The sequence below is a fragment of the Salvia splendens genome, chromosome 3 (genome assembly GCF_004379255.2).
Source record: "Salvia splendens isolate huo1 chromosome 3, SspV2, whole genome shotgun sequence".
NCBI lineage: Eukaryota > Viridiplantae > Streptophyta > Magnoliopsida > Lamiales > Lamiaceae > Salvia > Salvia splendens.
The window spans coordinates 21,762,121-21,777,911 of NC_056034.1; the positions used below are offsets into that span (position 1 = coordinate 21,762,121).

Below are 15,791 nucleotides of genomic sequence, written 5' to 3' on the forward strand. Positions count from 1 at the left end.
GCTACGTGATTGAGTTGACTATGTGGAATAAATTGTCATGGGTGATTTGGAATGAAGTGTTATTTATATTTTTCATTGTGGGAAATTAAATTAAATAAGATCATGCATTTTGTTCTAGCAAAATAAAGTGGCTATTTTCGGCCCCTCCAATTATTGGAAACTATATTCTCTTTCTTGGATTTAATTAATTGTTTTGGGATATTTATCGAAATTAAATCCAAAACAAACTATTTCAAACTTGTACTACATGAATTTCGAACCCTAGCCTATTCTTGAGGGATTTCGAAAAATCCCCTAATTTAATTTGGAGGATGGATTATTTCTTTGATTTAATTGGTACCTTGTTGATTCCCTTCATTATTTTAAATCCGATTAAATCTTGTCACATTTTGTTTCGTCACCCTAAATAAATCAAAGTTTGAATTAATCCCTTGTGGTTAATTAAGCCAAATTTTTGGCCCCCTCTATTGTAGAGGAGAATATAATTGTTTCATATTTGGTGGAATCCCTTTTAGTTCAAATAAATGCCAAATTAATATCTATGTCTAATTAATTGGGAATGTGAATATTTTCCTTGTATCACACGCCCCTTTTGTTTAATTTCCTTGTGGGAATTTATTTAATTGTTACCTATTTTATGAGAGTCTTTTCCTATAAAGAAATTACCAAATTTAAATCCTATTCTATTTAATTGAGGATTTAAATAATTTTCTTGTGCACACATTTAAAATTTTCGGCCCCTCCCTCATTATTTCCTATTTGGAGATTTAATTTACTCCCTTGTTTATAGTCATTGTTTTATTTCCTAAATTATGAATCTATTTCTCTCCAAGTAAATACCAAATAAAGTCCTTATTAATTTCCCATCCAAATTTTCGAAAATTCGCCTTTCTTTTAATTGTGGGATTTTATTATTGGCCTCTATTTTATTCCTCCACAATTAATTAATTTTTGTGGGATTAAACCTAGGACTATATAATCACATAAACTAAACCCTAGCCCCCATCCCTCCTCATTTTTCGTCCCTCTCCCTCCTCTCCATATCTTCACACGCCTCCCTCTCCTCTCTCTCTTCGTCCTCTCCAAAATTTCTTCCATGTTCTTGCATCCATTGGAGTTGGAATTTTCAAGAGTTCCCGACGAATCGCGTCAATCCTTGCTTCTACCGTTTGATTTTTTATTCAAGAAGGTATAACTAAAATCTTTTCCTCATCTTCTCCATTGAAACCTTGTTCTTGATTCTCTCATGCATATAGTGAGTGTAGGAATCATAGATCGCATAATTAAACGGTGGGAATTTGTGTTTTGTATGAGAAAAATTGTGAATATGCGATTTTGAATGAATATGTGTGAAGTTTGGATGAATCATTGGTGATTGATGTGTGAATATATATGAAAACATGATTGTGAGAACCTTTTGAAGCATGATTGTGTGTTGGAAGCATGAAAATTTGTGTTTGGATGAATGAGGAAGAAACCCAATTTTGAAATTTTGAAGCCTGGAAACTGTGGTGTTCGGATTCGGTTGGCCGGTCCTCGTACGGCCGAAAACCCTAATTGGACTAGTGTACACCTATGTTAGATCGTGTGCTAGTGATTCTATCATTCCATATTATGATTTTAGTTGAATTAGCTTGTTGGGTAGCCTACTATGAGAATTAACATTAACTCGATTCCATCCCATATTCATGACCTATCTTATGTTGTTTCAAGCTCCGTGGGAATGATCATAACCAATTGTTACAATTCGAAATCGGTTCATATCCAAGTTAAGACTGTTTGATTAAAGTTTGCGTTCTTGATACGTATTCTGAGTTCTTGATGCAACATTGTGAGAAGAGGCAAATTTTTTTTCTTTTCGAGCCTCTAGCAAAGAGTCGACTATCTTATATGGAATTTCCCTGAACCGACGAACCTCCATAATCTCTGCTTTACAAGCAACCACGATGATCAAAAAAGGGCGTCCGACGTATCTTGTGTACTTGAATAGAAAGGAGAAGAAAGACTTGAAGGTGGAAGACGGGGCAGTAGTACTAGACTTTCCCGACGTGTTCCCTGAAACTTTGCCTGGACCGCCGCCTGACAGGCAAGTGGAGTTTACCATCCACTTAGAACCCGGATCTGCGCCAGTATCGAAGGCGCCATACCGAATGGCCCCTAAAGAGTTGGCAGAGTTGAAGATTCAGTGCAAGAATCGTTAGACTTGGATTTTATTCGACCTAGTGTGTCACCGTAGGGAGCGCATGTGTTGTTCGTAAAGAAAAAAGATGGAACGATGAGGATGTGCATCGACTATCGTGAGCTCAACAAGATGACCTTGAAGAATAAGTACCCACTGCCGAGAATTGATGATTTGTTTGACCAACTTCGAGGAGCGGGCGTATTTTCAAAAATGGACTTGAGGTCGGGATATCATCAACTAAAGGTCCGACGAGAGGATGTGCCTAAGACTGCCTTTCACACTCGTTATGGCCATTATGAATTCATCGTGATGCCATTTGGACTGACTAACGCCCCGGCCGTCTTCATCGACGACGTGTTGGTATACTTGAAGAACGAGGAGAAATATGGATGACATCTGCAAACTGTGTTGGAAATGTTATGAAAGGAGAAACTTTATGCCAAGTTTAGTAAGTGTGAGTTTTGGTTAACTCGAGTGAACTTTCTTGGTCATATCGTGACGGCAAATGGAATTCAAGTAGACCCAGCCAAGGTCGAGGCTGTGCAAAATTGGAAATCGCCGAAAATGCCGAGTGAAATCCACAGTTTCTTGGGATTGACGGGATACTACCGACGTTTCATCGAGGGATTCTCTAAAATCGTGAGACCAATGACACAACTGTTGAAGAAAGGGATCAAAGTGGTTTGGACGCCAGAATGCGAGGTGAGTTTCCAACTGTTGAAAGAGAAGTTGACCACAGCACCTGTTCTAGCGGTGCCGGCAGCCGACAAGGACTTCGCTGTCTATACTGACGCATCGAAAGTAGGACTAGGATGCGTGTAGATGCAAGATGGGAAAGTGATAGCATATGCTTCCCGGCAATTGAGACCAAACGAGCTGAATTTTCCGACCCATGATTTGGAGCTAGCAGCAGTAGTGCACGCACTGAAAATTTGGAGACATCATCTCTATGGAGTGAGATGTGAGATATATACGGACCACAAGAGTCTCAAGTACTTCTTCGAGCAGAAGGAGCTAAATATGCGACAAAGACGTTGGCTAGAGATCGTGAAAGATTATGACTGTGGTATTCATTATCATCCGGGCAAGGTGAACGTAGTAGCCGATACTTTGAGTAGGAAGAACCAACCGCAATTGGCTTATTTCCTAACGCAAGAGGAAGCGTTGATTCGCGAATTCGACAGAATGAAATTGGAAATAGTAAAAACGCCCAAGACAGTATGAGGAAAAATAGCGACGCTAGTGATTGAGCCAGATTTGAGGACCAAGCTCATAGAAGCCCAACGACGTGATAAAAAGTTGGAAGAACTACGTGTGAAGGTGAGAGCCGAGAAACTTGATCATTATCATGAGGAGGCAGATAATGCTTTGACATACGATGGACGATTGTGTGTGCCGAGCGATGAGGCACTAAAAGATGAGATTTTGAGTGAAGCACACGACACGCCTTACACTGCTCACCCCGGAAGCACGAAGATGTATCAAGATTTGAAACAGCATTTTTGGTGGAATGGAATGAAAGGGGACGTAGCATCGTATGTGGAACGATGTCTAGCATGTCAACAAGTGAAGGCCTTACACCAACGGCCATATGGGAAATTGCAACCACTTGAAATTCCCAAATGGAAGTGGGAGCATCTAGCCATGGACTTCGTGACGGGTTTGCCAACGTCACAAAAGGGCAACACTGCGATTTGGGTGATCATCGATCGACTAACTAAAAGCACACACTTTTTACCAATTCGAATCACTTATGGTGCAGACAAGTTAGCTAAACTCTACGTGAGTGAGATTGTGACATGGGGTGCCAAAGACCATTGTGTCCGACGGCGATACGAAGTTCACATCAAAGTTTTGGATGAGTTTGCAACGAGAGATGGGCACGCAATTGAACTTCAGCACTGCTTATCACCCGCAATTGGACGGGCAGTCAGAGAGGACGATTCAAATGCTTGAGGATATGCTGCGAGCCGTTGTCCTAGATCGAGGGGAAAGTTGGGAAACAGTTCTACCATCGGTTGAATTCGCCTATAACAATAGCTACCAAACGACGATCGATATGGCTCCGTATGAAGCCTTGTATGGCAGGAAGTGTCAATCCCCACTCTTTTGGGATGAAGTTGGCGAGAGGAAGATGTTAGGACCCGACGCTATAAAGGAAATGGCCGAAATTGTGCATCAAATCCGCGCAAGGATCAATGAAGCTCAAGATAGGCAGAAGTCGTATGCTGACGTGCGTCGAACGGAAATCAAATTCGATGTTGGTGACAAGGTGTTCTTGAAAGTATCCCCGACGAAAGGAGTTGTGAGGTTTGGAGTGAAAGGCAAGCTGAAACCGCATTTTGTAGGGCCGTACGAGATTATCGATGAAGTAGGTCCTGTAGCGTACCGCTTGGCGTTACCTCCCAGCTTTGGGAACGTGCACAACGTGTTCCATGTGTCGCAGTTGCGCAAGTACGTGTTCGACCCCAAGCAAGTGATCCTAACCCCCGAAATGAGCTACGAAGAAAGGCCCGAGGCAATCCTAGATCGGAAGGTGCAAGAGTTGCGAAACAAGTCGATAGCATCCGTGAAGGTGTTGTGGAAACACCATGGTCGCGAGGAAGCCACGTGGGAGTTAGAAGATAGAATTAAAGAAAAGTAACCCGAGTTGTTTATGTGAGACGGTCAAATTTTAGGACGAAATTTCTGTTAAGAGGGGAAGAATGTAACATCCCAAATTTTTGCGACTTTTATTTTAAAATGTCGATTGGAAATTTCATTTATGAAATTTAATTGTTGCTACGTGATTGAGTTGACTATGTGGAATAAATTGTCATGTGTGATTTGGAATGAAGTGTTATTTATATTTTTCAATGTGGGAAATTAAATTATATAAGATCATGCATTTTGTTCTAGCCAAATAAAGTGGCTATTTTCGGCCCCTCCAATTATTGGAAACTATATTTTCTTTCTTGGATTTAATTAATTGTTTTGGGATATTTATCGAAATTAAATCCAAAACAAACTTTTCCAAACTTGTACTATATGAATTCCGAACCCTAGCCTATTCTTGAGGGATTTCGGAAAATCCCCTAATTTAATTAGGAGGATGAATTATTTCTTTGATTTAATTGGTATCTTGTTGATTCCCTTCATTATTTTAAATCCGATTAAATTTTGTCAGATTTTGTTTCCTCACCCTAAATAAATCAAAGTTTGAATTAATCCCTTGCGGCTAATTAAGCCAAATTTTCGGCCCCCTCTATTGTACAGGAGAATATAATTGTTTCCTATTTTAAGGAATCCCTTTAGGTTCAAATAAATGCCAAATTAATATCTATGTCTAATTAATTGAGAATGTGAATATTTTCCTTGTATCACACGCCCCTTTTGTTTAATTTCCTTGTGAGAATTTATTTAATTGTTACCTATTTTATGGGAGTCTTTTCCTATAAAGAAATTACCAAATTTAAATCTTATTCTATTTAATTGAGGATTTAAATAATTTTCTGGTGCACACCTTTAAAATTTTCGGCCCCTCCCTCATTATTTCCTACTTGGAGATTTAATTTATTTTGTTCCCTTGTTTATGGAATAGTCATTGTTTTATTTCCCAAATTATGAATCTATTTCTCTCCAAGTAAATATCAAATAAAGTCCTTATTAATTTCCCAGCCAAATTTTGGAAAATTTGCCTTTATTTTAATTGTGGGATTTTATTATTGGCCTGTATTTTATTCCTCCACAATTAATTAATTTTTGTGGGATTAAACCTAGGACTATATAATCACATAAAATAAACCCTAGCCCCCATCCCTCCTCATTTTTCGTCCCTCTCCCTCCTCTCCCTCTCTTCACACGCCTCCCTCTCCTCCCTCTCTTCGTCCTCTCCAAAATTTCTTCCATCCTTGTTCTTGCATCCATTGGAGTTGGAATTTTCAAGAGTTCCCGACGATTCACATCAATCCTTGCTTCTAACGTTTGATTTTTGATTCAAGAAGGTATAACTAAAATCTTTTCCTCATCTTCTCCATTGAAACCTTGTTCTTGATTCTCTCATGCATATAGTGAGTGTAGGAATCATAGATCGAATAATTAATCGGTGGGAATTTGTGTTTTGTATGAGAAAAATTGTGAATATGCGATTTTGAATGAATATGTGTGAAGTTTGGATGAATCATTGGTGATTGATATGTGAATATATATGAGAACATGATTGTGATAACCTTTTGAAGCATGATTGTGTGTTGGAAGCATGAAAATTTGTGTTTGGATGAATGAGGAGGAAACCCTAATTTCAAAATTTTGAAGCCTGGAAACTGTGGTGTTCGAATTCGGGTTGGCTGGTCCTCGTAGGGCCGCAAACCCTAATTGGACTAGTGTACACCTATGGTAGATCGTGTGCTAGCGTACGGGCTGGCCGGTCTAGTGACGTGGTTTGTGGCCACATTCCAAGTCATGTATTGGCAGATATGGTAAACATCTATGGGAAAATGACTGATCAGTCGACTTTTGAACGATGAAATATTTTGCTACCTCGGGCCTTTCTAAAAAAAAACCTGATGGATACTTGAAAAAGGCATGATAAATAATATTTTGATAAACTGTTTTCGGCATGAGTCCACTGAGTATTTTATAGTACTCAGCCCTGCATATGTTTTCCCTATGTGCAGGTTGAGCGGCGACGAGAGTATGGTGGTGTTGAGCAAGTTAATTGAAGATTGAATTGTTCATCTTTGATCTGTGAGTGTCGTTGTGTCTTCATACATAACTTCACTCTTCTCTTGGATGCTTCCGCTGAAACCTGTTATACTTATTGTTTGATTTTGACACTATTTTGAGTTCCGTTTAGAATCTAAAGACATGTTATGTTTTGGAGTACGCTGAACCCTTGTTATCTTGAATATCAATGATGATAATTATTTTCTCTTTGGTCTGTCTGTCAAAGCGTCACCCTGACCTTTTCTCTTTGATTTTTGTTCATTAATTACCTTGGTCAAACCCCTTTTATAAAACCCTAGCCTTTTTCCTTGTTGCATTTAAGTCCTGTTAGGTCACGATCGCCGCATTTATTATACCCTAGAAGGGCGGTCGTGACATTTATCATCCCCGACGTGGGATAATTAGCACTTAGATAATCAGTTCCTTGGCTTTTCTCATATATCCTTTTTAGCTTTATTGTGACCAACTTTAATACATTATTTCTCACCCCCCGGGAATCGGTTTTGAGAGAATGAATATACCATGGTCATGTACTCAGAACGTAGATTGACGCTATTGCATTTAATTTCATGAAATTAAATGTCTCGTCACATTTGTTATTGGTCAAAGTCCTTTGACCAAACACGATTCCAACAAGGATATACATACGTAGAGAGAGGTTGGATTTGAATTTGAGCAATCCACCATATTTCGAGAACCAGACGTTTTTAGTTCGGGTCTATGATGTCTTATTTATACTACTAAGTTTTTTGTATTCTTGTGAGACTGAGAGAGTATATTTTATTTCACGACTTAACATACAAAACAACATCTCCTAATATTCGGTGTCATCATCCAAGTATGACATTATTAATGATGAAGGGAGTTCTATCTATTTCTACGCAGTACTAGAGATGCCAATCGATTTAATTCAGCAGGTTTTAGGTCAACCCTACTCAGGTTATGGGCTAATCAAGCTATAATTTTGATGTGTTAAAAGTTAGCATTCAGATTTCAGGCTAGCTCAACGGGCTAATCGGACTTCTAACAATAAAATTAACATGTATTCAATTAAATGCATAATGATTAACATTAATCATATCTATATAATATAGTAAAAATATTTAATTATGATCATTTTGAGTTAAGCTCAAACATGATTAAATACTGATAGCGTAAACAATATGACATGTGATAAGAATGGAAATAGATATCTTTAAGTTATTGACTTATTTAATAGTATGTAGTAGTAATCATTATTTTTACTATATTCTTCTGATAATGATTTAATATGCTATTCAAGTAAAAAGAATATTGCTATAATTTTGAATTTGTGGCATCTAAAAAAATAGAAAAAGAAACCAAACTCATTTAATAGGACTACCTCTGTCCCATAATAGATGTCGCACTTTTCTTTTTAGTTTATCCCACAAAAAATATCACATTTCCTTTTTAGAAAAAGTTCTCTCTCACATTAATGTAAATATACTATTTTCTCTCTGTACTCAACACACAAAACAACATATGCTAAAATCTCATGCCACTTCTTAAATATGTCATTTACTATGGGACGGAGGGAGTAGTACGCTAGTACTAGTAGTAGTAGTACTACACATAGCGAGTATCCTTGTTAGTTTAAAAAATCCATAGTTACCATGATAAAATTAGTCAAAAGTCGAAACTTTACTGAATCTGGTAGACGAAATTCTATAAATAGACAAGTAAAGGTGGAAGAATGCACACACATCCAAACCCAAGAGCAAAGAAAAAAGAGAAGAATGGCAATGGGAAAGGCAAAGTCACACGCCATAATGATATCACTCCCACACCAAGGCCACATCAACCCTTTCATCTACCTCGCCCTCAAGCTCGCCTCCAAGGGCATTTCCGTCACTTTTGTCCATCTCGAATCCGTCCATCACAAGCTCCTCTCCAAACTCGGCCCCCAAGCCGACCCCTTCTCCCTGGCAAGGCACTCCGGCCTCGACATCCGATACGCCACCATCAGCGACGGCCTCCCTCTCGAGTTCGACCGCGATCTCCACTTTGAGGAGCATTGGGGGGTTATCTTGCGCGATTTTCCCGCCCTCGTCGATGAATTTGTGGGGGAAATGATGCGTTCTGAGCCCGATTTCGACTATTTCTTGATGACAGACACGTTTTATCCGTGGCCGCCCGCCATTGCTAGCAAGTACAACCTCGTTAATGTGTCCTTCTGGACTCAGACGGCGTTGACGTTTGCTTTGCCCTACCACTGGCATCTTCTCGAACAAAATGGCCATTTTCCATGCAAAGGTGCTTTTTATGATGCTCACTTTTTTTTTACAAACTATTGTTGAAGATTGTGCATGTGTGTTTATAGATGCTCCTAACAATTAATTTAGAAAAAAATTTAAACAACTACATATGCATTTGTTCATATATTCACTGCTTTGATTTTTATATACAACTGTATTTCGAATGTATCTTACAGATACACATTTAATACACACCTAATTGCTATGCTCACTGTTGGTAGTTCTACTGTAACCTATCTCCAACAAATAATTTTTGTTTCCACGCAAAGGTGCGCTCACATTTTTTTTATAAACTATTGCTAAGGATTGTGCATGTGTGTTTATACAATGAGACTAATACAAACATTTTTGAATCATATACTGGTTCATAGTTGATCGGTGCAGGTTTTAAAATATTGTTGAACTTTGTTAAGAACTTTTAATAGAATATGAGGTACATTTATTAGAAATAGAAAAAGAAAATAGGACAATTAATAGGGATCTTGACAAAATGGAAAAAATAATAGGACTAGAGAGAGTATTTAATTCTCAAAAAAGATTTATTATCTTATACTTTTGTAAGATGCATAAGAAATGTGATTAATTTTCATAATCAGTAAGAAAAGTTAGAAAACATAGTTAGAAGACTAAAAGTGTACTCCCTCTTTAAAATGCATATTCTTACACCGGCGAGTTTGCAAGTTATTTAGAAAAAAATTTAAACATATACATATGCATTTGTTCATATATTCACTGATTTGATTTTTAGGAGTATTTCACAACTGTATTTCTAATATATCCAAAAAAACATTTAATGAACACCTAATATTCACTAATAACTTTTGTTGCTATCTCCAACCAATGTTTTTGGTGCTGTCTCCAACTAAAATGAAAACACATGTTAGGCGGCATCAAACTTTTAAGTTGTAACTGACCAAATGAAAATAGGAGTTGTAAGTTGTAACTGAAGAAGTCACGTATGAACACAAATAATATAATTATTGTTGAGGTGCAGATGACATGGAGGAAGAAATCGATTATATTCCAGGGGTGGAGCCAATAAATGCAAAAGATGTGATGTCATACTTGAAGGAATCCGGGCAGGCAAGCATAGTGACAAAAGCAATGGCCGCTGCATTGGACGCCGTGAAATCTGCAGATCTGATTCTCCACAACACCATGCTTGAACTTGAACCAGAAACCCTATCAGCTCTCAACGAATACCAGCCCAATTACGCCGTCGGTCCCCTCAACTTCTCCAAGAGTCTCCACTCCTACACCGTCAGCAACAGCCTAAGGTCTGAAGCCGACTGCACCGACTGGCTCCAGTACAAGCCGCCCAATTCGGTTCTCTATGTCTCCTTTGGAAGCTTCGTCCACACCACCAAGCAAGTGATTGAAGAGTTGGCTCATGGCCTTCTCCTCAGCGGCGTGGACTTTGTTTGGGTGATCAGGACTGGTATGCTCAGCTGCGACGACACCGATGTTCTGCCGGAGGGGTTTGGAGATATGATTGAGGGAAAAGGGTTAGTTGTTCCTTGGTGCAATCAAATGAGTGTTCTCTCTAACACTGCAGTTGGCGGTTTTCTATCACACTGTGGATGGAATTCGACTCTCGAGAGCATGTGGTGCGGTGTTCCCATGATTTGTTACCCCATAGCGTATGATCAGACTGCCAATAGGAAACTGGTGATTGAGAAATGGAAGTTTGGGGTGAATCTTTGCGATGGGGAATCTCTTGACAGGGTGGAAATTGCTGAAAAAATTAAAGGTTTTTTGAGTGGGGCTTATTCGGAAAATCTGAGGCAGGAGGCTAGTAAACTCAAAGAGGCGATGGAGAAGGTATTGGAAATTGATGGGTCGTTGGATAGGACTTTTGATCAATTTATGGAGGATTTGAAGGCCAAGATGGATGCCAAGACCAAATTTTGATTGCTGGGGAGGTTTTAAAATTTAAATGACTGCTTCAAGATCTCTGCTATAGAGATATAGTATCATATGGTCGATCAAATATCCTTATGCAACTAAATGTATTGTTCTCTTTTAAAGTTTTAATAAAATTGCAGTTGTTTTTCAAGTGGTATAGTTAATCCTAAATCTTGGGGGTGATTAAAAGTGATAGCAGTTAGTCGATGAAATTATAAAATAATATTCGATATATATATAGGTGTTTAGTTTGATACCTCTAATTAATCAATAAACTCATTATACATAGGTGTTTAGTTTATTTGATAAGGTAGTAACGAGTAGGAAGTCAATCGGACCAATATGTTCGGGTTAGGGTAATGGCGGACACAGGATTTTTTCGTAGGGCGTCCAAATATATGTTAACAATTGTTGCATATAGTAATATTGGCGGCACCGAAATAATTTAGAAATATATTTATTTTAAAATAAAAAATATTACTTACAAATTAAATTTAATAATATAGTTATTAACTACTCATAAATAAAGTAAATAAATACTTAATTCTTAAGCAAAACAAACAAAAAGAGAGGTGATCGAACTAGAGATGTCCGCCTTGCAAGGCCAGCTGGACAACCAACTCGGCTACACTATGTGTTGCATTTTATTCTATTAATATAGTATAAATTGTTGTATAGAAAATTATTGGGGGTCCTCGGACCCCATGTCTCCACTTAGGTCCGCCTCTGGGTTCGGGCCAGCCCATTCGGATTGTCGTGCTATTTAAGTGTGGGCGAGAGAGTATTCTTTAATGCTATTACTGAAAGATACAATCTCAGGAGTTTATATTTCTTAGTCTTTGTACATAATATTATATATATATATATATATATATATATATGGAGATGATCAAAATAAAAATGCATTTAAATCCAGAAATGCAGCCCAAATCTTGGCCCTAGAATTAGATGATCTAATGGTCAATAATTAACCAAAAACACGGAAGGTCATAGTTTAGCAATTTTAGGTCATATTATAATATTTGAGATTAATGTCATGTTAAGATCATTTTAGGTCATGCTTTGTTAGCATGACCTAAAAATTAACTAACTATGACCTAAAAGTGCCATACGTATGATATTGTTCTGCGTTTCTGTATTTAAATCTAGTTTTGCATAGATCAAAACTATATATATATATAGTGATATAGAGCAAGTGCCCACTAACTACATAACTGGAGAACAAATTACCGCCACAAGATTAAGAAAATCAAGAGTTAGTATTAATACATGTAATTTTAGAATTTAAAGGAGAAATTAGTTCATTCTCTAAAAAATTTACTCCACAATAACAAAGCGAGGATATAATGGTCATTGACAGCTAATTCAATTGGCCGGAATTATTATTATTAGAGCACGGAATGTGGTTTACACGGCAGCCTTCACGGTCCCCGGTGGGTACGATGGAAGAGGCGCCTCGATCCTGGAGAGGAGGAAAATGTTCATGGTGTTCCCAGTTGCGGAGGCGGTGGCGACGCTGTCGTCGCTGACGTCGATGCTGATGTTCCTGTCCATCCTAACGCCGCGGTACTCGGACGAGGACTTCATGGTGGAGCTGCCGTTCTGCCCTTCTTGACTTCTTGTGTTCCTTGCTACTTGGGTGACTTGTGTTTCTAGCTGCTTGATGAAGGCTCACGATCACGATCGGTGGATGAGTAGCAATATCAAAACAGAGAATCTGGATAGCTGACACAAATAACAAGAGAAAACAAATAAACAGTTATAAACAAACAATCGAAGAAATAAACAGTCGACTATGCCCAATCCTGTGAAAATATACCCCAAAGCCAGGCGATCGATCAAACAAATCAAAATACAACAAAAAAGAAGAGTTTTGCCGGTGCAAATAACGGGGGAAAGGACCACAATTCCACAAACGAGCTCAAATAAATCAAAAGAGAATCGAATGAAGAAAAAATCGAATTTCAATTGCATACCGACGACATGGCGACATGACTCTTGAGCGAGAGATATTCCAAAGCATAAAATTAGTTGAGGAGCGAATTGTAGAGAGAGAAAGGTAGAAAAGGATATACATATAATATATATATATATATATATATATATATATATATATATATATATATATATATATACCTGAGGCTAGGGAGATGCCCTGCAAATTTGGGGGCCCAGGGCGGCCGCTCCACTTGCCCCCCCTCAGGTCCGGCCCTGCGTTCTGGATGGTGGTGGGGGTGGCGACGCTCTTCTTCTCGATCATGGCGATAATGGTGGCGTTCTGCTTGTGCTTGCTGTTTTTCGAGCACGGGTGGGTGGTGGTGGTGTTGCTGATTTTTCTGGTGATTGTGCTGGCGATGTTTGTGGTGTTGAAGTATCCTTTGTTGAGGACTATCTTAAGCTGTATGTATAGCTGCACCTGGTTGACTCATACCCATGCATTTTGCTGGATTGTTGTGGCTGGCTTTATCTTGAAAGAGGTGGAGGAGAGCCTCTGTTTTTTCATGACGACCACTTGAACCTTTTCAAACTCTGTTTTGATATTTTTCCTATTCTACAGTATTTGGTTTCTTGCGAATTGCTGATTTTAATATCCAGAGTTGTAGAACTCAAAATTTCTGAAGGCATCAGCTTTATAACTGTCCTTGTAGTTTTGAAATGCTTCATTTTTATGGGATGTGGCGAGGTTGTTTTATGAACGACAAGCGCGAATTCGGACCAAGTTATATGGAAAGATAACTGAACCGGTTGGATCAGTTAGTAAATGTTGTTGCCACTTGATCAAGTCGATCTCGCTTTCGCTCGTTTACCCACCAAAGTAATTTTTAACTCCCAATTTTGCACTACTTTAAGGGCATGTTTGATAGCCCAGAAAATCCAAGAAACAAGCCCATTTACTTGTTTTTTCCATGCTTTGATACACTTTCAACTTTTGTAAGAAAGCCCGCAAAATACGTCGGCCCGACAAGGGCCCAAGAGTGTATACCAACTTATCTCTAGAAACATATCTCCCTTTCAACCGTAGTTTATTTTCCACTCCATCAAGAAATAAAATTGCCTTCCAAAATTAGCCCTCCGTGACTTTGATGCTCACGCTCAAACTCTTTCTTCCATCTTCTTTCTCTCTTTCTCATTTGGGCAGATTCACAGCAAACATCATACGATTTCTTTTCGAACACCACACGATTTTCTCTTCCCGTCAATCCATCTTCTCTTCCCGTTTTCTCTCAAATTTTCGAACACCACACGATTGTAACAAATCAATTTCTTTTTTTAAGCGAATTTATCTCATTAAAATTGGCCTCTTGTTTTGTGCAGCCCTATTTGGAAGATTTACACACAATCGAAGGATTCTTCTTCGTTGAAGAACTCTATTTCGGTCCATTGGTGAAATTATAGGCACTGCAGGTAAACCCTAATTTCATGACTTCAATTTGTGATTTCTCCAAATACAGTCCGTCCAGGCACGACATTCATTATAAAATGGTCAAACCATTATGTTTTGTATTTTCTTATTCTTTCTGGTTTTGGTTTGTTAATTGGCAGAGATTTATTTTAGCAGTACTTGGGTTTTTTTTGGCATGAATTGAGTTTGGGTAATTTAATTGGCAGGCATTTCCAAGTGTTGTGTTGCTTTATAATTATGAGTGAAAGTTCATTGTCCGACGAAGAAATCGTCTTGCTTATTGAAGACATACTACAAAAGCACAACACACGGACCGTGATCATTATCCGTGAATTCTTGAAACTGACTAATGGTTCTAAGTGGATTAAAAAGAACCAGGCACGACGTTTATTTCGCCGTCTGACCCGCATACCTACCCAGGTCAATCGTCTTACTAGATTGACAGGTGTTAGTGATAGGGACTGCATAAATAATCTACGCATGGACCGAAATTGTTTCAGGAGACTATGTATTCTTCTTAGAGAAGGAGCTGGGTTGGTAGATGGATCATTTGTTAAAGTAGAGGAACAAGTGGCTTTATTTTTATGTGTTTTATCACATCACAAAAAGAACCGGGTGGTTAGTTTTGATTTTTTAAGGTCTGGTCAAACAGTTTCATACTATGTCCATGTTGTCCTCCGAGCCATCATACTGGTGCATAAAATGTTTATAGCTAAGCCAACTTCGGTACCTGACAACAATGTTGACCCTAGGTGGAAGTAGTTTAAGGTAAATTGTCTAAGATTTACTCACATGAATCGGATTATATAGATTTTTCGTGGAAACTTGGTATGTAGTGTTTATTGATAAATATATATGTGTTAACTTGTAGGGTTGCTTAGGTGCGTTAGATGGGACATATATTAACGTCCGAGTTCCATTGGCTGATAAGCCAAGATATCGAACTAGGAAAGGGCAAATAGCCACAAATACCTTGGCAGCGTGCACGAGGAACATGCGTTTTGTATATGTTTTACCGGGTTGGGAGGGGTCCGCAGGTGATGCACGTATCCTACGAGATGCAATTTCTCGTCCATTTGGTATTAAAGTCCCCAAAGGTGATCTATGTGTCTGTCGTCTAGGCTAATAGTCTTTTGTATAATGTTAAGCTCTAAATTCCATCGGCGTAAATCATAACAACAATGGATTATGATGTACCTGTAGGTAATTATTATTTGTGTGACAACGGGTATGCAAATAGTGAAGGTTTTTTAACACCCTACAAAGGAGTTCGATATCATCTGCAGGAATGGGGTCCGGACACTGAGAGGCCCAAGAATCC

The 15,791-nt window shown here is 38.5% G+C and overlaps 1 protein-coding gene across 1 annotated transcript; it reads left to right on the top strand.

Annotated features, from left to right (window-relative positions):
* The first annotated feature begins 8,637 nt into the window (after positions 1 to 8,637).
* On the top strand, positions 8,638 to 11,147 carry LOC121794241 (UDP-glycosyltransferase 86A1-like). The gene is made up of 2 exons (XM_042192321.1): positions 8,638 to 9,160; positions 10,157 to 11,147. The coding sequence occupies exons 1-2, from the start codon at positions 8,644 to 8,646 to the stop codon at positions 11,071 to 11,073; spliced, it is 1,434 nt and encodes a 477-aa protein (XP_042048255.1). The 5' UTR covers positions 8,638 to 8,643; the 3' UTR covers positions 11,074 to 11,147.
* Positions 11,148 to 15,791: the final 4,644 nt, after the last annotated feature.

What these genes read in the sequence shown, in the direction of transcription:
- LOC121794241 (XM_042192321.1), top strand. Translation starts at nt 8,644, where the DNA reads ATGGCAATGGGAAAGGCAAAGTCACACGCCATAATGATATCACTCCCA. An exon ending in TGGCCATTTTCCATGCAAAG is followed by an intron (nt 9,161 to 10,156) that starts GTGCTTTTTATG and finishes GTTGAGGTGCAG; the next exon opens with ATGACATGGAGGAAGAAATC.